Here is a 25,453-nt window from a genome sequence, read left to right as displayed (position 1 = left end):
TTTCGCATAAAATGTAGACTCGTGTGGTAAACAAAGCCAGTTCGCAGAAAAACGCAGCATTGAACCATTCGCATAAAAAGAAACAACGCAAAAAGTGTGATTTGCCAGTCTCGATGGCAAATCGCGACAAAGTAAAGGGCAGAAAAGAAACAAGTTAAATCGACGCAACTGTAGCGGTTTAAATGTTTTGCAAATCAATGCACATTTCACTAATTACGTAAATAATAAGTTTAATAACTCACGACGAGCCCTCGCAAGATCCGCAAGGCGGAGGTGGTCGATAGTGAGACGCAAATGCATTTCGACAGAGGTGTGAGTAAACAGTGAAAAAGTGATATGGTGGTGCTTTGTGGTGGAACTTCCGAAGGTAAGATTAAAGATCCCTGCAAAAGGATAAAACAACAAAACGGAAATGTGTATTGCTTTTAGTGAATGATGTAGAAGACAAAGCAGAAAAAAACGGAAATTTGCTGGACAGCAGTTTTAAAATCAAACAAAGTAGTCTCCGCATTCTTCCTGGGGGCCATTCCATCCGTTTTGTATGTATAGACGGAATGGGTAAATGCTGCGACGGGGTTGTTTTCATCGAAACGAAAGAAACAGAAACTACGACGAAACCAGCTAGTGTGCGATCTCACGCACACTAGCAGCCGCAGCAGCAGCAGTGCTGCACAAACCGTTGTGTGTTGAAATAGTGTTGATGAGGTTGTGTGCTGTTCGTGAAGGGAAAGGGTGTCCGGAACTTGAAGTGCGTGTAATTCCTGTATCAAAAGTGAAATAGTGTTAGATTTTTTGTTGTTGCTATCTCTTGCCTTATATTTATTTAGAAAGGAAACTTATCTTTGAATCTACCTATCTATTTTCTTTTCGATAGTAATTCGAACACTAAATGCGTGTTCCAATAATGATATCGAAACATTATACACAATGTTTGTTTTTTTCCTCTCATTTTTTTAACAGGCCTATGCTCTAAACAAAACAATACAGTTTTCGACTGCTTTTGCGTGGAGCGCCGTATTCGCTGCAGAAATATACACACGCTATTATTGCCCGTGTAAATTTTGACAGATCGCGCATGGTGCTGTTGTTTAGAGTGAACAGCTGGTAGGAAGAGAAAGAAGAACGTAACGTTGTGTGTGGTGCGCGGGTGCTGCGAGCGTGAACAAAGAAATCGCAATACATAGCGAACGTGCGAAAGAGAGAACAAACGATCCCTTGGCTCCAGGTTGGAAAGAGTGAGAACGAAACGGAAGAGAACCAAAGGTACAAACACATGCAGAAACCACCACTCGCACCAGCACCAGGCAGCAGCATTAAACAGCATCGCAGATCACAGTAGCCAGCCGTTGGGAACAGACCTTGTTGTATTAAACCATCGTCAACGGCTGCTGATCCGATACGGGATACGGGGTTAATCTCGAAAGTTTTCCTCGTTATAAAATTTAAAAGACCAATAAACAGCGCCATATAAACCTTCAGGCAAAAGTGATCCGTTTGCTGGATGTAAAACTAACGCGATATCGAAGAAGGAAAACTATCGCTAAGCAACGGCAAAGAAGAAGAGATCGCATCTCGAGAAGTGTTCATACAAGTATTCACCCCCTTGTTTCTTGGTTTGTGGTGGTGAACGTTTGTTTTCTTTGTTGCAAAACATCTGTGTACGGTGGTGTACTTTATTTAAGTTGTTATATTAAGCAGTGTGACGGAATTGTTGTTTAGTGAAACAAGCATCATACACTAGAGAACGGGTAAAATCGTGTAAAGCGCTGCAGAGCTTATCAACCGTCAAGTGGTGCGTACACCTAAGTAAAAGGTGGATAATTGGCCTACCAGCCGATAACGACACAACACCACACCAAAAGTGAGGCTGGCAAACGTGTTCTAACGTGTAACCGAAACACACGGGTGTAGTGACGAATCGTTCTACAACACAAGCACGGTGTGTGTTTCGCGGTTTCCGGCAGCAACACCCAGCATTCGATCAATACTCGATCGTATTTCCGTCATCCGATAGCCGGTACTGTTGCAATCAGCCACGGACAAGCATCCTGCGTCATCATGCCCTGGTATGCGCCATGGTCGGACGTGATCAAGAAGAAGATCTGCCGCTTTCTGCTCCAGCGCTATTTGGGCCGGTTTCTGGAGGAGAAGCTGACGCTCGATCAGCTGAACGTCGACTTCTACAATGGTACCGGAACCGTGCACAACGTCACACTTTACTGCCAGGTAAGAACGGTGCAGGGTTTGGCATTCATGTTTAATTAATGATGCAAATGTCAATTGTAGACTGCGTGCCATTTCACGGATCGTTGCGATCGGGGAACGTTATCGATTGTCGGCGTGTAGTATCAAATTGATAATTGCCAGTGTCTCCACTATCGAACAAAGCAATCTTTCGCCGTTTCTCTTTTATCAAACAGCAAGTAAATGTCGATGAAATGGTGAATAGTGTAGCGACAGACGTAAACGTGCCTTATCGCGAGAGGGATTTAGGTGTCTGGTTGGGGGCTCTATTAAAGTAATACGAAAACAACAATAGGAATCTGGACGAAAAGATCCCCTGCTGACCTAGAAACAAATGGGTGCCGAGCGATAATCAAAACGTGTGATTGCAAGCATGGATCATGGAGTTTCCCGAAGGAGTTGAAAAATTCAATCAAATCATCATTAAAACTTTAGCGTCGTGGATATTTGCAGCAGACGAAATAAGAAAAACACAAATGCAATAACAGATAAATAAGTTCCAGCTGCAGAACAACAAACATCGTAGTAAGCACACTTAACTGCAACTTTACCTTGCCTCAGCTATCAATCCAGGATTGGCTGGTCATTTTGCAATTGCGTTGTGTTTTGTCGATTTTGTTATTACTTTTGCGTAAGCAACTGCGACTCTTTATGGTGTTCCGGTGACTGTGTGACGAATGTCATATTGTTTATGTCCAGAGACTTGTAGCATTTACTCTTGTTTATAGCTGTAAAAATTTAACTTAATGTTATTTTTAACATTTTTTTATTTTATTTGTCAAAAACGCGTTGCATGCGTTTTACTATCAATTTTAGAATCTTTCTTGCATATGAACAATTAAACTTTTATTAAAAGTTTGACATATCACACGAATACAAAACAAACGAGTAGATCTGTTTTAGTGTTTGTGTATTTGAGATTTTTTTTTATGAAATTCGTTAATACTTCTGTTACCATGGCAACAAAAGATCATTTTGCGAATCGCAAATAGATCAGTGGTCGGCAAAGCGCTTTTCGCGAGTCGCATCCGGCTCGTTGACAGTTTGAATTTAATCCTTCGCCTCGAAAGATCCATCTCATGCTTATTTTGATGAAATTTTACCAAAAATTGATGTTTCATTTGAAGCATATTGCTATGTTTATGAGAATAATTGAACATATTTTACACTGTTTAAAGGTTCTTTATCAGTTTTGATTTTAATTTTGCATACAGCTAATCAAACTATTCGATAGAAACCACCTCCTCATGATATTTTAACTCCACTCGGGCTCTTGTTATTGCGTCGCCCATATGTAATTCTAATATGTACGATCCGATTCTAATCCATTGGAGAAATTGCAACAGGGATTGAGCTGTAGAATGGGAATGAAATACATTCCGTGATTGCAAAAACAGTTCCACCCCTGTCTAACGATGTATGATATTATAATTTTAGAGTTGTCCTATAGAAATTGTGCGCCAGTCAGTAGCCAAACCCGGGAACCGGTGACGATCAGCGGTCAGTTTGATGCATGGGGAAGTATAAATTCAAGTCGAGTTATTGGTGGAAGGAAAAGTGGCTATAAATAGTGCTGGCGGTAGTAGGAACGTGTCATGCAAAGTAGTAGGTATCCCCCCAAACCAACATACCCAGACAGAGACGATGCGACATCTTTCGTCACGCGGTTCCCGAGTGCACCTTGCCTTGTTTGAAGATGAGTTTGTCGTGGATGCTGATGGTATAAGTAATTGTTTCTCCTGCAATCTGTACGTTGAACAAACCCCACAACACGCAGCAGCACCAGATTGAGAAGTTTTGTTTTGATTCGGTGGAAAGATGTAGCCGTTATTATGGTCACAGCAGCCGGTGCACCGGACAGTATTGCGCTTGGTTTTGGGTGTAGTAGTAGGCGAATGGTGTTGTTGTTGTTGTTGAATGGTTGCTGTTAAGATTTCGCCGAGGGAGGTGTGTTTCCAACGAGAATCAATTGCGCGTTACCCGCGTTCCCCGATGGCGCCGTTAAATTCTTCCGTTTCTGTAAAATTTTAAGTACGCGCGGTGTACAGAAAGGTTAATGCGAATATGGGAGAGCAGCGCCCCTTCGTACGTCAGAGCGTAATGGTCAAATTCATGCGCCTTAAAGCAAAAGAGGTGGCCCGCAACTAACCTATCGATAAGTTATGATTGCCCCAAAGAAATATCAGGCAAATATGAGGAAGAATTGTTAAACTTTAAAGCATGTCGTTAATCAATTTTACATCCATACACATTTATGGCGGCCTACACACGTTGCTTTTGCTAGCAAAAAGCCATGCAACAACCTACGCACCGGTCCATCATCGTTGGGGGGTACACACACATACATTTTAAGATGAAACGCTTCAATGATTGGGCCGTTCATTTCGGACTACGCAACTGGTGGTGCGTGTGTGTGTTTTTTCCCCATTCCTTTTTAAGATAAGCGCGCTTGATGGGTACGCTCGCGACCGTTTATCATGCGTAAAGCTTTGTTTTTCTTGCGTTTCCGTAGTTGAACGGGTTAGCTTTTTTTTTTGCATAGTTTGTTTTCCATCAAAAGCACCGCTTGCGATGATGTTCTACGTTACCTTCCGAGGGCAGAAGCATTTTTTGCTTCAACGCTTCCTGCATTGTTTTAATTGCTTGTATGTTTGGTGGTATTTTTTACACCTCTAGAACATAACTGGAAACGGTTTAGAATATCCTTCAAATATTAGATATCTTTTGATTAAACGAAAATGTCCATTATGTTTCCTTTTGGAATTTGTTTCACTGCTTTGTTTTACATTGTTATTACATTATACCTGATCAGAATTTACACCTTACTAGTTAATAGGCCCGGTTACATGCCTACACAACAGATCTACGTAATGCCGAGGTATGTTCTATGGAGTTTTCGTCACATCTGGTAGAAGTTTTTTTTTATCATGCTGAAAATGTTCTGATATAATTACGGCTTACATTGGCGATACTACGCTACTTACAGTTAAATCCAGCCTTACAGACTGAACATGCCAATTTGCTTCGAACATTAGGTGAATTTCATCTGCTACAACCAAAAGGAAAAATATCCTGTAAAACAATTTTTCATCAAATCGAATGATTCCTTACCCTTCACCGCGAACTCCTAATATCCGATATGAGAATTCGTTCGTTTTCAGGATTTCAAAGTTGGTCAAGGCCAATGTCAGCCCGGCCATCGTGGCTTTTAATTGCTTCTTTTCAACCATCTAAAATTTCGAATTTACTGTCTTGGCTCCGTCAGAATTTCTTTACAATAGTTCTGCTACAATCGCCAAAATAGGGAAAATCCAAACATTGAAGATGTTGATGGAGGGCTTAGAAAATTCCGTTTAAGACGCACTTCGGGTTTTTTTCGTCTTGGTTTCATGATGTGCCATTGTAAGATCGACCACGGAAAAGAAATATTTTCGAATAGAAATATTTTTATATTAAGTAAATTGAAAAATCTTACCGACAGCAAATAAGATTAGTTTAGCGCAGTATATTAATGGATGTTTTCACTGTTTTTCAAAATTTACAGTGGTCAATATACGGTACGGTGGCCCGGGCAATATTATCACCATCTTCACCAGCTATTCCTTTTCTCCTGGATGGGCATCACCATTTACTCTCCTTCTTTTTTTAAATTCACTACAACTTGAAGAGGTCATGGCCAGCCATTGCTAACTTTCCTTGGCTTTATTAACCCGTGGCGAGACAGTCTGTCCTGCGTACGGAAGTTTAGCCCGGAAGGGATTTGATCGCCCGTTCTGTGGTGTACAAACCCGCGCCGCTACCATTCAGCAATTCCCGCTCAGCAATTAAAAAATGACAAATCTTCGAGGAATTGCTTCAAACTAATGCTCTGCTGTTAAAATGTAATTAATTTTGCTTTCTTCAACTTTTGCTTATTTTCACTTGGCCAACATCTGGAAACCGTACCACTTGTACCATTTGTTGAGCCAGCCTACTACGAAATATTTAGCCTCGTCCTACCGTAAAACATCGTTTTGTATAATCCATTCACATTTCGATAAGTTGAAGTAGGCTTAAATCCTGTACAACAACCAAAAAACGAAACCAATCCTAGTGAACATGCAGGGTTTGTTGATTGAGCTTTCATATTGGGCAAATTAAAGTTTTACAACACGGGCTTAGAAACACAACTATACCAACACTGCAGTAACGCTGCGTTACTGCACGAGTAGAATTTATATAGCGATAATAACATAAAAATTAATAGCAAAAACGCATTAGTTTAATTTTGACAAACGTTTTTCGGAAATTGGTAACCCACCCTATATCATTAATTAAATTATTACATATAAATTGTTTAAACAGTTTTATTGCTTTAATCTTTTTTAAATGTCAACAAACACACACTTAGTATCTCTCAAAACTCAAAATAATCGCTTACGCATCATCCCTGTATGGTCTGTGTGGTTAATGCGTTTGTTTACACCGTTAGCAATTGGTGAGCTTTAGCTGTGTGAGTCATTTTTGTACAAATGTGGCGGAACAACACTCGCAAACGATTTGTCAGGCTGCTAAACAAACTGCTCGCTTTCCACCATGTCAAATGCTGATGCTTTTTTTTCACCACTTTGTGCAAAAGAACTAAATCAACGACCAACACACCCCAAGTTAACCAGTTGGTTGATCGAAACCGGTTCAAAGATCTTCTCCTCCACCTCCAATCCTCGAACCAATCTCTGAAAGGAGGGAGTATGTGGCGTTGATGAATATGATTTGAAGTTTGCTTGCGATAGTTGATGCTGATCTCACTCACAAAATTACTGGTTTGATCATTCGCACCAAACAGGCACAATCGTGCCAAGCCAGTGAGCGTTTGTTTCGCTGATGCCAGCTGATTGCTTTCTTGCCTCGTGGTACTTTAAATCTGAACGTTTTTGCTGTTTGTAATAAGAGAAGTGTGAAGCTTAAGTTTTGGTTTAATATTTTTGTTTCCATCGAGAATAAATCTCAGAGTCCCCCCAAAATGAGGATATTCAATTCAAACACCAGCAATAAATTCATCCCATTCGTCAAGTTGCTAAAGGTCAAGTGAGTTCAGGTGTTTCCAATATGTCTTTTCCTACATCACACCGAGCTTTCCTTCTTCGTTCGTCCTCAGTTCCGGTGTAGAATTGAACGCTTCCAATCCACCAAACATCAAAGTTGGGAGTAGAGAAGCACTGCAAAAGAGAGGGAGGTCCTGAAAAGGAAGTCTGGACTTTCCACCCTTCTAAACTTCCCGCGCGTTGCTCTCGTTTCGATTTACACATTCCTTTCATTTTCTTTGTCCCTCACGACGTTCGTCCGTGTGGAGCCCATTCATCCAGTGACGAGATTTCCTTCATTCGGGTTGTTTGGATGGTGAATTTTAGCAAACGTTTGCTTTACATCCTTGTTGTCTACTCGCCCTTTCGCGCTTCCGTGCGCGCGTCGCACGATTGATAATCATCGCCGTGCTTTCGACCTATCAAGAAAAGTCGCCCCTGTCTAGTCTGTATACATCGGTCGTTGCCGTCGTCTGCTGATCGTGTCTGGATGTGCCACACAAATGCTCATCGGTTCCGCAAGCAATCGCGAGAACTGCTGCTGCGTACCTTTCAACCTCCGCAACACCATCTAGCGTCATGCATCGATAGGTTTTTTTTTTTGCTTTCTTTATCACATTCACGCGTCTCAAGGAGTCTTTGTTTTGGAAGAGAGCTTCTCCACAAAAAAAACGCCATGTTCAAAGCTGTTGGCACGATTTATACACCTCCACGACACTCTACAAATGGGGTTTTTTTTAAATAAAAAAATGTTTAAAAAATAAACCAAAATCAATTATAAATATGCGTAAGAACAACAGCTGTATATCAACTTTATGATATCTTTAATGCCATGACTCATAAGTGCCACACCAAAAAAAAAAACTCGTCAAAGTTGCGATTATTTCCGCTAGCTTCATTTGCCCTTTCGCGGGGGGAGCTCTTTGTTAGTTGTACCTCTCTGTCTCTCGATTGTTCTTCCTCCCATACTTTGGCTCCAGAGTAGCAGTAATACGATGGTAATGTCGGAAAAGAGCATCCATGGCCAAAGATGAAGCGCATCGCAGTCAGAAGTGCATGCTCTGCGCATTTTTTCCCAACTCCAAAGAAAACAATTTTCCCCCTGTATATGTGTGTGTGTGTGTTACGTACATAAGCAAACAAAGGAATTGGTGTGATGTACTACGAAATTTATATAAAAATAAACAAGAAACTCGCAAACCATTAATAAATGAGTCTTGGCTATTGTTGCACCATAGCAGGATGCATTTTAATTTCGTAATTCCGCTCATATAATAAGCAGACTGCGACCGGAAACCGGGTTTGAAATGAATATGAAATTTGTTTGAATTTTGTTCACAAATTTGGACTGCATTTTTTAACACTAGAACTAATAAGCTTTTTGAGCATTTTTCATTAGTTTTAAGCAATTTTTAAGAGCTGGAAAGAGAGAATCATATAAAATAATAAATATTCAAAAAAGATTGTTTAATCCAAAACATTAATGTAATGAAAATTAAGCTTTTCAATCAAAAAGACTGCAACTTCGGTAGTTCTATTTAGTGCGAAAGACAAAATGCATCTTATTAGTTGAAGCGTGAACGTTACAATCAATCAATGACAATATTGGTGCTATGCAGCATCAAAATCCGCGCAATAGCCTGCATCATGGACTCATCATGTCTGTCTGTCACTGGCTGTCACAATCACACAGATATGTGCCCCTTTGGAACGATTCACTACCGGGAAAGGGGGTCAAATTCATTACCAGTTTAATGACAGATGCTAAATCAATTTAATTTCGTGTCCATCCGCATCACCGTCCTGACAAAACGAATCATTTCGGGTGAAAAATTATTTAAATTCATTTCGAATGTTACCCTATCAGTAGGGCGATCTTTTCTTTTTAAATATGTATAGTGGAAATAGTACAAAGTCTGCAAAAAATCTTTGAATTGAAATTTGCCAACATCGCTCAATATTTATAATGCTGACGAGTTGCATCGTCACACACTTGTCCAGCCAACTGTTTACTAACAAAAGCCCTCCGAAAGCCAATCGTCTGGAAGTGATACGGGTTGACTCCAAACCCTACCCTACTACCCTACTTCGGTAGTGCAGATGCGAAAGGGCAATCGGCAGCAACATTGACAGTGGCAGTCAACAATTTGCCACGCAAGTGTAGTGTGGACGAGACGAACCTACCACCATGTGCGCTCCTTGGAGCTTGGAGACGTTATCATCGCCACCAATTCATCCATCCAGTGTGAAGTGCAATGTACACTCTTAAAAAATTTAGCCGAATCTCGGTTAATTATTGCCGAGATCTGAACAACCGAGATCTCGGCAATGATCTCGGTTAAATTTCTGTTACCGAAATCTCGGTTAAAAAATAAAAATGACAGTTTGTTTTGACGTTTACGTTTAGCCGAGATTTTCGGTTAGAGCAAACTGAGATTTCGGCAAAAAATAAAAACAATCATTTTTGATTTTCAGTGCTTTTATTTGCATAAAAATTGATTGTTGCTGTATTATGTGCCTTTTTAATGACTTAAAATGGTTATATGTCGATCGACATTTCGGTACCATACAACCATAAAACACTTTATCCGTATGAAAGTGCTATTACCGTATGTGTGCATTTGTTCAAGCTCTTCACTTGTTCCCGGCCGAAGAAGCAAATTAGATCAGGTACCGTAAACTGAAATGAAAAAAACTTGTCATTCAAACATAACTACTAAAAATGTTTTATATTCTTACATCATCTTGCTGCAAAACGTTCAGAAGATCATCCATTTTCGCTTATTTTTTTCACTTTTAACTTTACACCACAATATTACTCCAAAACCTGTTTGTTTCAATGACAGATAGTAAACCGAGCCTCGGCTAACTTAGGCTGGTGTCATTGCTCGGTCGTATACGACTAGTTGCAAGGCAAATGTATGGGATTTGACAGATAAGGTTGCAAGGCCAATTTGGTCGTACGACCAAATCAAATGATTTTGATTTGGTTGCACGGTCGCTTGCAACAAGTTGAACTCGCTTGTATAAACGCGAAATAGGTGTTATTTTCTCGGCGTTCATGTAAACAAATTGTTTTAACTGCCAATTCAAAAAAAAATCGTACGACCAAATCGTACGAGCAATGACACCCCTTGCAATTTGGTCGTACGATAAAATCGTATACGACCGAGCAATGACACCAGCCTTAGGCTGGTGGCACAGCTCCATCGCTCCGCTTTTTCGCATATGCGAATCGCAAGGTATGGCACAGCTCTTCCGATTTTTCCGCACGATTTCACTATGGTTTTGATGGATTTTCTTCGTCCAAACGCACGTTTGCCATGGTTAATGGTTTATTTACAATAAAAGTAAACATTTGCCATTGTCATTTCGAGAAAAAGAATCATTTGAGAGTTTTGTACGAGCGAGTTCAGTTTGACAAATAAAATCGGAAGGTACCTTCCGATGGAAACAAAAATTTTTGTTTCAACCTTCCGATAAAATCGGAAGCTTTTGAGATCTGTCATATCCCATACAAAATTTTGACAGGACCATGCGAAAAAATCGGAGCGATGGAGCTGTGCCACCAGCCTTAATGATAAAGCCGATATCTCGGTTATTTTGACGTATCAGCTCGGTGACAGCTGTGTTAACGTATGTGCTCGGCATGCAGTGTTGCCGAGTATCGGTTAAAATATATATTTAACTGATATTTCAGTTGTTAATAGAACTTATTTTCGGCAAAGGCAAATATTCAGCTGACATATCAGCAAAACATGAAAGAGCCGATGAATTTCGGCAGTTTATTTAACAGAAGTCGTGAAATATTTCTAAGTGTGTAAGGAGTTTGTAAACCCCATGGAGAGATACTGCCACACTGTCCCGTACGGTGGGATTTTAATATTATGGGGACGCTTTTGGCTTGTGTTCGCGTGTCACTAACAATCATAGTCGCTAGTATCAAGACGGCTTGAGAGTAGAATATCTACCGCCGTGTAAATGTTGGGAGCAATTATGTGTTCCGTATTATGGTACTTAAACGTCTGACAAAACCATAGATTGGATTGGTTTACCCAATTGACAAGCGTGAGAGCTTTCTATTTGATTCAAGTGTATCAAAACGAAGGCTTGTATTTGTTAAATTGGAGAAAATAGTTTAAGGGACATTAAAATTACCAGACTAAATATCTTTAATCAACACTTTTGTTAAGTTAGGAAGGTAAAGATTAAGGATTATATTCAAATAGAATACATAAATGTCTACAAAACTACCTTGGCTATTATGCTATGTTATTCTATTCAATTTCAATTGCTGCAAAATTGTAGAATAATTTGTAAAATATCCTGTGAATGTTTGAAGATTTCATATGCTTGAATATTTGTAGACAACTTGCTTGATTGCAAATGGAAGGATGACTCGTATTAAATTCTTTTCTTTCTTCTTCTAGCTGCAGGTTATCCTTATTTTTTCTGTTCATGGATGTGTCTGCTTCCAATAGCTCAACCAGTCAGGGTCGTTGGAGGACATGAAATTTCGTTTGAGACCGTTGATGTTTGACAACCGTAATACGGTTCTAAGTTTCATGTTGCAAGTGATATCAATTGTTATCCTCAGGATAAATCCTGATCATGATATATTGAAACCAAAAAAAAACTTAATTCAATATATGTCTAATAAAATTCCTCCCTTATATCGTATTTTAATAGGTATACTTTTTCTTCATTAGATAGGACGGGAGTAAATTGAGTCGTTAAGTTGTTGATAAAATTGTTTTGCATTTTTTGTGCAATTCTCTCTCAACTACGAAGTGTCCACTGGGCGTTGTATCTGCACACTATTGACACCTTCAACGACGATTGTCATTCGCCGTCACCAAAAAGGCATGTTTGCCTCCCAAACGCAGACAAAATGGTGCCAACAGCTGGCATTCACTTGACGCCACGATTGCTGTGGTTACGATTACTCCAGCTCTAGTGACCAACAATAGCAAGGCCCTTGGGGAAACGTTGGGACCGAAACTGTCTTAGAAAGGAAATGCTTTCATACGAGGCTATGTGGAAGCTGTACCTCACCCAAGCCTTTATGAGCACAACTCAAGGATAGAGAGAGCTTGGGAGAAAGAAAACTAATCACAGACTTCCTTTTATTGGAAGCTTTCACTTCCCTAGCGGTGCTGTATTGTGTGGCTCCGTAACAAATCTTGCAGCCGGTGAGGATTTTATCGCCCAGTCTGGAAGTGCAATAATCGATTAATGTGCTGATCATACCAGGGTAGAATGGGTCTTGTCTTTTCTCCCTTCAATGGGTGTAACTCTGTAGATGGTGTACTATGCTATATGTTTCTACGATAAATAATGAGTCACAAAGCTTGTCGTTCAACCACCAGTATATGGAGAGCTCGTTTTTCTAAGTACATGTTTTTTTAGTATCTCTATACTGCTGTTGTCTACTTCCGACCGCTAGCTTTCGATGGCCGATACAACAAAGGTCAAGATAAATAGCAGCTGTACCGTTGTACTTAGATCGTGTCCGTGCTAACTGCAACCCGGGGAAAAAAGGTGGCAACAATTTGTTCATGTTCGTGCTAAAAGATCATGTTAAGTATAAATGGTAGTAAAAGATGACAGTGGAATACGGTTTTAAGAAAGTTCAAGTCCCAACCATATTATCATCTTTTTCTTTCCTTTCAAGTTCAAGATCACACAACAAGAAGTAGAAGAAGTTGCCTACCGGATTAATACCATGTTTGGAGTTGGACTAAAGGTTTCCTGATGCTGCTCAAACATGCAAACTCGGCAGACACCAAGTTGAAGGTTGGCCGCTATGCGCGATCACGATCGTACGCGTCTACTCGCCATACACATACTGAAGCATATACGTAAGCGCGTGCGCTTCATTAACAGCTGATTGCCGAGAAACAGCCGTTACCGTGGGTTCCCACCCTGACGGGGGAACGGCTTGAGAGGAGCACCATGTTTGGATGGCGTCGCACAAATCGACATCTTCTTCCGAGCTCCTTGAACCTGGCTCGTGTGGTATAGCTCCGCTTACTACATGCAGCCAATGGTAGTGTTGTTGTTGTTGTGTGGCACGATGGCCCCCGGACCGATGTGTGAGTGAACCGCGGCTAGTAACGCGGACTGCTCGGTCCGGTTCTTTGCGGGCAATCCAAAAATGGAACGACAAAACCTTGTAAGCGCGCTACAACAACGGAGAACGTGCGCGCGGAACCGAGCCGTTGGAAGCCAACGTCGTCGTTCTCGATTGCGACGCAAATTTTTGTTCGCACCACAAAAGAGCGATGTTCCGCCGGGGTGCGCTTGTTGTGTTGCGAAAGGTGGATTATTGGTGTGTTTAAAAAAAAATATTGTTTGTGAGTGTACGCTTACGCGGTTACTGATTTATGGGCCAGTTTGCTACACTTCCTCTACGATGGATGTAATAACATTGCTGCAATGGATTGGCGATGCATTATCGGTCTCTTAAAGCGAATTGACAACAAGAGGGTTAATTTTTTCTGCTGCTGCATTATGGGTCACCCCATCGGTGGAAGTGTGTGAAAAGGTACTTCTGGCCCCAACCGTCAACGCAAAATTTGCGTGTCGACATTAACCTTGAAACAAAACGAAGCAATTGTGTGTCGTATGCACGCAACTGCATTTTCCAAACATGACTAAACACAAACCTAACTAAAACCGTCCGGTGCCCGGTTTCGTTTTGCGGTCTGGTTCGGGCACCGGCAATGGAAAAGGCAGTTTAAAGGCACACCGTTGTTTACTAGCTTCGTTTTCTTAGCTCAACCAGAGCTCTATCTGTATGGTTACCATTTGGCAAATACATCTTCCTTCAAATTCCTTCTCCAAAAGCGAACAAACATGGAGCGGGTAGGAGACCGATTTTGGGAGATTTTTTTGCGAGTTTTGGCAACAAAAAAAATCGTAGAAGGAAAACAAAAATTGGCACATCGTACCACCACACAACTGACCTTGCCCAATAGCTATGTCATTGCGAAACGACGATAGAAAGCGCCGTTTCCAAACAAACAAATATCGACAGTAAAAAACATTGGTGATTTTTTGTCCAAATGAAAGTCACCCGTTTTGAGTTTTGACAAAAATTTTAGTAAACACTAAATTCTTTATTTATACACATTTTGATTTCATTTCGGAAAAACAATCACATACGCGCGATAATGGAGGAAGTTGATTTGAAGTCGAAAAATGTGTGAATTCTAAATCGATTTGCACAATCGATCGGTTTCACTTGTTATTCTGCATTTTTGCTTGCGTTTGCTCTGACCATTCTGATTTGCTAAGGAAATTTCATTATTATGCACAAGACGCAACAATCCACCTTTTTTAACCCTGCCATCTAATAAAAACTTACTCCGATACTTCTGGTTTTGTGCGGTCGTGTCGTGACAACTCGATTCGTCTATTTGTGTGTTGCATGATTTGCTGGTGTTTAGCACGCACGCACACTTACACATACACATGTAACAGAAGACCTATCAAAATCTCCAATGTCCTCAATCCGGTGGGGCAGAATTTATATTCATAATGCCAAAAAGACGCCACTTAGTGTAGAGCCTGGTCGCGCTGGATGAAATGCAGAGGAAGACATTGAAATTATGCAAACACATGGCAGAAGTGTATGTAATGGTTGGTGATTAATATGCCACGGGTTTCCACTTGCCTATCCACCTCGTCTTTGCTCCCCCCTTCATTCCCACCCTGCCGTCCCCCGTTCTGGCACGTGTGCTTAGCAGCGGAGTTATTGCATTTTATTGTTGGTTTGCGCCAATCTAGGGTGGGGTCAGTTCGTCAGTTTCCTGCTAGGGTTGATTAAAGGTTTGATTTGTTTTTTTTTTGTTTTGTGCTGCATTATTTGTTTGATTGGTTGTTAGTTTGCAGTACAAATAGATTTCAATATGTTGCATAAAAGTGTACACTATCACACCCTGCTGCTAATATTTCGATCACAAGTGATCGATGGTGTGAGTGGATGATTGGTCAGAAGTGATGGCGGCGGAATATTGTTCCAGAGTACAACCATCATGAGCATCAACGAAAGCTAACGATTAGTAACATTGTTTTCAAGTACCACCGATACATACTCCAGCTGGCACAACATAAAAAAACGTGATCTAAAGGGCGTGATAAATACACAACCTATTGTTTCCGTTTGCGCTTTATACAACGGCGCAGCAAACTTCAATGATCCAAAGTGCTGGATCGTCTGCATCGTTAACGCAAGCGCGGCCTGTAGAACGACATGGGGCACTTAATTTTCTTGGCTTCCAAGTATCAAGTGGGAATGACCCGTACCTTACAGGGTAGGTTCGTTCCATTTGCTCAGTTAAAAGCATCTGTGTTACGTCTGGTAGATACATTGTAATCGGAAGCTAGAATACTGCCACGCACACTTGCTTGTAATGGGTGGGGAAAGATTATTTCGTCTAGTGTGGACAAGCATTATACAAACGTTTACCAGTGTGTTGTCTCACGTTGATTTATGTTTAGTAAGCAAAAATATGGTCCTAAAGCTTCAACTTGTCACTTTTTTCGCTCTTGATAGCAATTTACACATAAATGTGAGATTGTAGTGTCTAATTAAGGGTATGAGAAATAAGATTCTAAATCATTCCCTTCAGCTTAAATTCTAATGTTGTCGAACAAAAGCGAAATTTGCAATCCGAAATGCGAGTCTGTTAATTAGAGTAGGCGGTAAAGGCAGTGAACTTAACAACATATTCGGTTAGGGTTCGAATCTCACCTGGACTGTGTTCTTTTCTCATACACGGAAAAGATTATTTCGCTGTATTGAATTGTATATTGAAATGACAGAACCAAGGCCACAAAGGTTTGACATCAGGTTTTGTTGAAGTTCCGGAGTATTATTGACAGCATTATTAACCAAGTTCTCTTGGACCATATGTAAATAAAGGAGAAGCATTTTTATATCTCTAAAGCACTCGAAGGCAACCCAAACGACTGCGCCACACATTTCATGTCACACCACTACACACTCCAGCACAAGCTCAGCGACTTGGTTAATGCTTCGCATCTGTTTGCATTAAGCACGGTTTGAAGCAACGCATTCATCACAGTGAATTCATCCCGCTGTCGATCGAAGCACGCACGGACCACGTGGCGTAATAACGACAGGGTGTTAAAATGCGCTATTCAAACAAAACGCCAGCCGCCTCACTTGTGCTGTGCTAGTAGTGTCGGTCGAGATTGTAAAAGTGTGGCAAAGGAGAAGAATTGCTCTGCTTTCCCTTCACGTGATATGGAAGTGTTCAGGTCCTACTCATAACCGATGTGTTGTGTCGCTGATCCGGAATCATCGCACACACCGTTACGCTTACAGTACAGAAGATTAGAAATAAGAAAAAAAATACGTCTCATATCACAAAACAACTCGCTCGCAAACAGACAGTTTCTCTTGCCGTAGAAGAGTCCTACGGGTATAGCATATACACAGAGTCCGGTTATAATGCTGTGCCTCTGCAATGACCCTGAGCCAGAGACGCGAATGGAACGCGGAACAACATTTGGTTCCATTTCGAACATTTGAAACACTTCAAAATGTGAAGCGTGAAAACATCTTCACGTGGTGGTGGGTGAAATGAGTTGCTTTTCTGCTATTCCAAGTTTAGCTTGAAGATCGACTTGGCCGCGTATGTTTGCGGTGATTGACCCATGGACGTGCGTATCCTTGGGCGTAGTGGACTGTTCAGGGTCTGAAATCTATGTATACAAGTTCAAATTTTGTTGGTCCTGAACTCATTTATTCAACGTAACGTCCCACGTACATAAAGTCGCTTATCTTTCGCTTCTATTCTTTTACAGGCTCTAAATGAACTGTGCGAAGGGCAAGGATGGGGCATCGAGGTAACGGGTGGCCACATTGGCTCGGTGACGGTAAACGTACCGTACGATTCACTGCTCGCCAAGGACAGCTCTATCGAGGTGTCGAATCTAACGATAAGCTTGCGACCGAAGGCACGACCAACCGATGGTACCTCGATGCTGGAATCCATGTGGTCGTCAATGTCCAGCTCGATGCAGCTAGCACAGGAATATCTCGAACGGGAAAGCACCGGTGGCAGCATAGCGGACTGTCATTCCACACACGGTGGTCATGGCCGGGGTGTCAGCGTTTCCGTATCTGGCCAACAATTACCCGCGAGTGCCATGGAAGGGCTAGAAAACTTCGCACAAATCATTGACAACGGTAAGTAGTTCGAGTATGGAAATGAAGACGATTTTATTTTTCCTTTTTCTTTGCTATAAATAGGAAATTAAATTATTTAGGGCCAAGGTTACGGTTAAACAGCTAGCTAGAATGTTGGACAACACCTTGCTGTCCAAACTTTGTTCGGGAAACACACGACAACGTTGCGCAGAAGAAGTAACAGCCATCGGTTTGACCTAATTTACGGTGCGCAACGGGCAAAGTCACTGATGATTAGATTGGACGCGCGCTGCTTACCTTTTGCCTTTGTGTGTAAGACCGTGACGTGTTAGTGTGCTTCAAAAACGATACGTTTGAAAGTTCTTGGGGATTGAGTGTGATACGATTTTGTATAACATATTGTTACGTTGTTTTTTATTTACGTTATCTCAATCATGCCCCTCGTGTGCGTTTGTATACGATGCAGCAAACATTTCGCGCACTCAACATATATAAACGTAGATTAGGCGGCTTTCTTTAGCTGTTATAGTAATTATTGGCAATTTAATGTCCATTTAATGATAGTAATTAAAATCAACGTATTACGGGCACAAATTAATATTGTATGATTCTTTTGGTCTCTTCAATTCACAGTGCTAAATAGGATTAAGGCAAAACTTTATGACAGCGAAATTAGAATAGAATATTTGTCACCTGAAGGAGACCGGGGTGTTGCTGTGATAGTGAAAATCAAAAGGTAAGCTGAATAATAATTTAAAAAAACATTTCCTAACATTTGATTAATCGCTTTTTTTAAACTCTTTCCCCCAGTATCGATTACCAGAATGAAGCTGGTAATGATCCACCTGACCGTAGCCCGAAAGCATCCACCTCATCATCATCCGGTTCGGATGTGTCAGATCACACCATCACCGGTGGAAGTAGACATCAGCAACAGCAACAAAAATCGTTCCTAATAGCGACACACGCCACTCATCATATAACGATCGAAGGCATCACATTCTACACGGAAGAGTTTCGGATAGACAATCCGCGTACGCGCCGCCATCAACAGCGTACGACGGATGCGGAACCGACCGTACCAGCGTATGGGGAAAGTATGATAGACAGCGAACAGTTCCGCAGCACGATCTCACACATGTCGGACGGTGGTGGTTCACCGCCGAATCTACTGACTGGTGGCACCGGTGGCATCGATGGGGACGGATACTTTAGCTATAGCAACACATGTGATAATAGTAGCCCAAACAGCCGTGGTGCAGAGTTTTATAGACGTAGCAACAGTAGCGGTACGGATCGTGAAACGGATCCTAGCGAAGAGGAAGATGCAGAAAGTGACGACGAATTGGGCGAGTCGGGTATGCGAATGTACCGGTCTGGGGAGATCATTGTCGGTAAGATCACTTCGAAGCAGGAGATCCGACTGAAGATGAAACAGGCAGATAATTTGCCCGGTCCAAACGTGGAGCTGGAGTTGTCCGTTGGTTCGATCCAACTATTTCTGACACCGCGCCAGTTACATTCGCTAGTAGTGGTTTGTGATAGTTTTCTGGGTGGCAACGAAGAACCACCGCCACGGCCAACAGTACGGGAGATGAAAGCAGCCGCTGGTAGACGGCATGAAGCAACTTCGACCACCGAAATGGAGTTCCAACAAAACATGACACGTATGGGCGGTGGAATCGGCATTAATCAGGGCTGGTCGCTAGCCGATCCGATGCAGACGATGATCGAGGAGCAGGCCGAATTTTTGCAGCGCGATGCATACCGGGATGAAGAGGGCGGTGAAGACTACTCCGAATCAATCATATCATCGACCAGTTCCATGACCAGCTCGTTCACGTCGAACAGTACAGCCTCAAGAACGACAGCAACATCGGCAGCCAGCCGTAGACGCATGATCGATCCGGATGCAAATGCGGACATATCCAAGTTCAACGTACGCGTGGCGGCTGTCGCGTTGGTTCTGCTGCATGAAGATATACTGCTGGAAAGTAGTCAGCTTGGTACGGTGGAGTCACCGCTTTCGGAAGCGAGCGTACAGCAGCTGCAAACAAAGGCCGATCGGTTCTTCCGTTCCATCGGCAACTTGGGACTCGGGCTCGGTGCTAATGACATTAGTAATGCTGGACTAGTTCTGGACAGTGGTTGTGACTGTAGCCATCTACGGTTACTTCTTGCTCCACTTATTCTCGAAGGTGATGAACAACGGAATCGATGTGGATCATTGTTACGGTTTTCGATTTCAATCGCTCGAGCCGATCTGCGCGAGGTACTGCTGGAAATATCCGTTCCCCTAGTGGAGTTTTATCGCGAACAACGGCCTAACAGTTCCGGTAGCTCGTTACCCAAACGGCCCGAAATAAGCATAACTTTCGAACAGAGCTGCAACGCTTTACGGGGCACGAGCGGTAAACGGTTTTCGCCTCCCCGCACGAAAATACACGTCATGATGGCACCGTTTCTGACCGAGTTTGACATTACCATTCTGGATCGATTGAGTTCGCTGCTTTACCAAGCGCCTTTCACGTCATACTATCATAATACGGGTAGCGCCTCGGCAGCCGTACCATCGCCAAGCGGTCCAGCAGCTGGCCGCTCTAAGCTGGAAGCAAAAACTGACCTACAACTAGAATCGCTAGCCGTGGACTTCCGGTTGCGTTTTCCAATACCGGATCTGCGACCAATTCACGATCCCCAGCGTGTACCTTGGTGGCGGCGTAACATTCGGCCGGATTTTCTACTACTGAAGTTGGAACAGGTGCGCACAGGAATTGCCCTAAGTCCGCATCCTGTGTATGACATTTCGGCGAACGAAATCAAACTGTTTTACTACGAAGCGGAACCGAAAGGAACCGCAAACAGTTCGGGCGGTGTCGGTGGTGTAAATATAGGCAAAACTGTGATGCAAGAGAATGCTGCTCCCGGGCAGGTTCCGGCGGTTGAATATCCGCGTATAATAATCGAGATCCCGAGTGAATGTTCGTTACAGAAAGCACTAGAAGAACCCGCACACTGTGCCACCGATAAGGGCACCAGCTGTACTGCGGGTGCTGCTAAATCGTACGCACCGAAAGCGGGCTCCGGACATCGCAATTACGAGGAGAGCGATAGTGATCCAACTTCGGGTGAAAGTTTCGGTGTCACCACTGGACGCTGTAAGGAAGACACACCGTTCAGTGCTAAACGGGTGTGTCGGGAAAGTGATACACCGCACTCGAAGACATCCGCGTCGGGTGTTTCGGATACACCGGAAACGCTCACCCTACCAGGTGACACGGACGAAATGAATACGTTTTGTTCGTGTGCGATGAAACGTGCGAAATTGCAAATTCGCGTGGATCTTCCCGTTGTTAGCTTGCAGCTAAAGTGAGTATTTTTACTGGTGCGATATAAGTGTCTGCGCTAATCTATTGATTTCCTTTCACAATCTAGATCGAAACATTTGTATGAAGTTATCTACAATCGCATCAGTACGGATCTGTTGCTGTGGGAACCTAGTGCACCTTCGGCGACGGCTGCAGCTGAAGCGCAACTGAATGCACAGCATACGGCTCGAGTTTCGTTCCGTGAGCCAGAAATTAGTCTCGCCGGCATGGGCATGATGGACTCGATATACATGCCCTACACAATGTGCCAAAGCGGTATTCAATTGGGTAAGCAGTGGATAGATAAAGGATTTGTGATTCTATTCTAAATTTCTTGTGTTCTTTTGCTCCACCTTTAGATTCCAGCTCGTCCGCAACAAATTCGGAATCAGAGTCCGATTCGGATGGTATTTTCTACTCGGTGTATGATCGTACACGCCTCGGCAACCCTGATAGTGGCGGTGCTGCTGGTACTGGGCGAAAATCCTCCTCTCATTCGCACCGAAGTTCATCGCACGGTGGCAAACTGGCACTGGCTGCTAGTGGCGTTGATCGTGATGCAAATAGCGTAGCATTCCGTTTGAATATAGGCCAAGGCGTGCTAACGATGTTTGCACCGGTTCGTGACGCTCAGAAGCACGTCATTCCGGGACAGTTTGGAGAGTTTGTGATTCGATTGAGTTCGGGTTATATATTCTCCGTGAGCGGATTCCACGGCAATACGAACTTGGGTTACCTATGCATCCAGGCAAAGTCGGCCGAATTCTACCATTGTGGACTGATTCCGACACCCAGCAACAATCCACCGCTGCGTTTGATCAACAGTGTGCTGCCATCGTACTTGCAGAGCACGCTGTATCCGACACCGAAAAGTTTAACCCTACACGAGCAGCGTGGTTGCGCGAATCGGGAGATGCTTTCACTTGCGATACAGATTAAATCCGTACCGGATTTGGCGATCAAACGCATTCGGCTGGCGGCCGGTATACAGTTGACTACATTGCGGCACCATTCCACGTTGCAGCAGCACGCATGGCTTACGCAGCTGCTCGATATGTTGGATGTGGTCGATTACCCTGTGCAGGGATATGTTCCGCTTGGCGTAGTTACCGAAATGCATCTTCATCTGTGGGATTGTGCAATTGATTATCGGCCGCTGTACTTCCCTTACCGGGCCGTCATCACGGTAGGGTCCTTCATGATTAGCAGCAACATCACGACAACGAGCAGCGGTCTTACGTTGAACTTTATCGCCGAAGACGTGACACTAAGCCTTGCGCCGCAACAAATTTCAATCACTGCAAGCGGTGGAAAAGATTCATCCAGTAGCGGACATCAGGTGGCACACAATAGTAGCAAGATCACCGTGCTACCGTCGAACGAATTGGTATGCGTGCTGGAGGTAGGACTGTTCGAGATTTCACTGATGCTCAATGAACGGGTGACGGTGAAATTCCCAAAGTTTGATTTGCGCACTGCCATCAACGATGTTCACGTACGAACGTGTGCCGATTCTGCTCGTGCACTGGCACAGTTGATCGGATATCTAGCGGCCGAAGGTGATCTTCTGTTACCGGAGGGTGATGCCGGTGCGGACATTTCGACGAGTGGCGGTGGAATATCGTTAGCGGGTGGATCGGACACTGCGATCAGTGGAAGTGGTGCTCTAGAACAGAAAGACGTCGGTGGTATGCAAGGGTTGCCGATGGGTGGTGAATCGGAGGGTGAATTGCTACCGGTACGTCCACCATCCAGCGCTAGCGGGCCGGTTGTGACGCCGAAGCAGCAACAACACGTTAACACACTTATGGCCGATGCAATGGAAGAAAGTTTGTACATTGAAAGCACCTCAAGTGGCGACGGAACAGGGGATGATGCGTTGCTTGGTGGTGGTGCTGGAGTGGAAATGTTTTTCTTCCCCGACGAACGACAGCGCCGAACGAAGGACGAAAAGGATCCCAGCGGTGGAACGATCGTGTCGGACAGCAATAGTAATAAGCGACGATTCGGTTCGGATGATGATTCGCTAAGTATCGATGATGGTTCAAGCATACCGTCATCCTACCATGATGATGATCACTATTTGCGGCAGCATGAGCACCATACAACCACACACCTTACCGGAGCTGACGTGGATGACGATAATGCCAGTGTGAATATGCGCGAGCTAATGAACTTTGAGCGATCGGTACTCGGGCAGCATCCGATCAATTATGGCATAGGAGATGATGATGATGATGATACGGGTGTTGAGGCACTACCACAGGTAACGAAGGAACTCGGTGACGTGAACAAGCTGAACCAACATCGGGTGGAATCGAACGTCAGCAGCGGTGGGTCTCATTTCGCGCAGCGTAAAATCAGCTCCGATACGGATGATGATTTTTGTATCATCGCCGATGAAGAGCGTCCCCATCGGGATGATTCACACAATCAGGAGGTGCCTGTATCGGAAGATCCCATTCGCATTGTGGACAATCATTTCAGCATACCAAGCGGAAAGCCAGACCTGCTAAAAGCGCCGGAAGATTTCCCGAGCGCTGTCGAACGGTACACCATCTGTGAGATGACGGTAACGTGGCACATTTACGGTGGTCGTGATTTTCTCACGAAGGAGGATCGACGTCGTAAGGCGAAGCAACCGATGGCGGTTGGAGTGGTGAGCAAATCGGAAAAACAAACAACCGTACCCACCACAGTCGGTACCGTTCATTTGCCCACCGCTTTGCCGATGTCGGAAGCGTACAAATCGGGTGTAAGCTACTCGAAGGGTTCACCTTCGGTGAGCTTTGGAGGGCCGACCAATGCAGCGCTGGCAAAGCTAACGTGGAAAACGCGCGGTGGCCCGGATCGTAAGCACGATGTGACGATGGAAATTCACATCAGCAAGGTACAGTTTTCGCACGAAACGTACCCCTCCAACACGAAGGAAGCCTCCCGGCAGGTGCTGTTGATCAACGAGTTGGAAATCGTCGACGGGCTGGCCGTGTCGAATATAAAGAAATTTCTATACCACCCGAAACTACCCAGCCGTCCAACGAGCAAGCAGAGCACGAATCATATGGTGGTTATCAAGGCGCTACACATGCGCCCCAATCCGGCACTGTCGGCACAGGAATGTTGTCTGCGTGTTTCCATACTACCGATACGGCTCAACATCGATCAAGACTCGCTATTGTTTTTGATCAACTATTTCAACCAGCTCGGTGGTGGGGGTGATATTAACGATGCAAATCTGCCAGCCGCAGGACCAACCGGGGGCCGTGGCTCGCAGACAGCGACACCGGCCCATCAGCCACCGGTAATGACGGTAGAATCCATCCCGGATGCGGTACAGGAACTGCAGGCGAAAAAGATGGTGTCGGAGAATTTAATGCTGCTCATAGAGGAAGAGGAAAAGCTAAAGGACACCCAGGAAGGCACTGCATATAGTGAGGCAGGCGATTCGGCTCCGATTTACTTCCGCAATGTGATCTTCAGCCCGGACGTACCGATTCGCATCGATTATCACGGGAAGCGGATGGAGCTGTCACACGGTTCGCTGGCCGGTTTGTTGATGGGGCTCGGCCAGCTGCAGTGTTCGGAAATTCGGCTCAAAAAGATCTCCTACCGTCACGGGTTGCTCGGTGTGGATAGGTTGTTGAACTTCCTGCTGCAAGAATGGTTGCAGGATATAAAGAAACATCAGCTACCGAAGATTATCGGTGGTTTTGGACCAATGTACTCGCTGGTGCAGCTTTGTAAGTAGAGTTTGTTTGTACGACCATTTTATGAGGGAGATAAAGTTAACACACTGCATTGTTTATTTTACATCTTTCAGTGCAAGGCATTTGGGATTTGTTCTGGTTGCCGATCGAGCAGTATCAAAAGGATGGCCGAATCGTTCGTGGATTGCAACGTGGAGCACAAAGCTTTACGGCCCGAACGGCACTGGCAGCATTGGAGATAACCACCCGAATCATACACCTTCTGCAGGTAATGTAACGATGCAAGCCTGCGTAATTTTGAAAAGGACGCATAATTAATTTATTGTGTTTTTTTTTGTAGATTACGGCCGAAACGGCCTACGATATGATTTCGCCCGGACCATCGATCCGCCGCGGTAGGGGCAATCGCAAGGGCAAACGGAAGCGTCTACATCCACCGCAAGATATTCGCGAGGGCATGTCCAACGCCATACAGATAGTACGAGAGGTAAGTACCCATCCAAGCGAATCGCATACAAACGGGATCGAGAGCGTAATAATCTATTTGTGGCATCGTCTATTCACAGGGAATCACGGAGACGGCACACAATCTAGTGGAGATCACTGCCCTCGAGCATGATCAGAAAGGTTACACGGGTGCCGTTGGTGCGGTAATGCGCCAAATACCCCCGATCGTGGTGCAGCCAATAGTGTTGGCCACACAAGCCACGAGCAACGTGCTCGGTGGTGTGAAAAATCAGCTCGTACCGGATGCACGTGCTGAAGCGCGTGAAAAGTATAAGGACGATGTGGAGTAATGCTGTGAATGATGCTATCGTGTTTTGTGGGGGAGATAAGAGAACGGTTTTTTTTTATTATTATTATGTGTATTTTTTATGTTAGAAAGAA

The 25,453-nt window shown here is 43.8% G+C and overlaps 1 protein-coding gene across 4 annotated transcripts; it reads left to right on the top strand.

The window, feature by feature from the left end:
- Nucleotides 1–14: 14 nt before the first annotated feature.
- On the top strand, nt 15–25,410 carry LOC125760542 (autophagy-related protein 2 homolog A). 4 transcript variants are annotated; one of them, XM_049420751.1, is made up of 10 exons: nt 15–367; nt 961–2,226; nt 17,145–17,529; nt 18,124–18,226; nt 18,301–20,859; nt 20,926–21,146; nt 21,218–24,598; nt 24,679–24,833; nt 24,906–25,052; nt 25,132–25,410. In XM_049420751.1, exons 2-10 carry the CDS (start codon nt 2,059–2,061, stop codon nt 25,360–25,362), a joined length of 7,350 nt encoding a protein of 2,449 aa, XP_049276708.1. In that variant the 5' UTR covers nt 15–367; nt 961–2,058; the 3' UTR covers nt 25,363–25,410. The 4 variants fall into 4 exon arrangements, with proteins under 4 accessions (XP_049276708.1, XP_049276709.1, XP_049276710.1 ...); XM_049420752.1 differs by lacking the exon at nt 15–367 and adding an exon at nt 639–748; XM_049420753.1 differs by lacking the exons at nt 15–367; nt 961–2,226 and adding an exon at nt 8,782–9,564.
- Nucleotides 25,411–25,453: the final 43 nt, after the last annotated feature.

This window comes from Anopheles funestus, chromosome 2RL, assembly GCF_943734845.2.
Source record: "Anopheles funestus chromosome 2RL, idAnoFuneDA-416_04, whole genome shotgun sequence".
In the NCBI taxonomy this organism is placed as follows: domain Eukaryota; kingdom Metazoa; phylum Arthropoda; class Insecta; order Diptera; family Culicidae; genus Anopheles; species Anopheles funestus.
The sequence above is the reverse complement of the archived record's forward strand: the minus strand, read 5'-3'. Positions and strand labels throughout refer to the sequence as shown.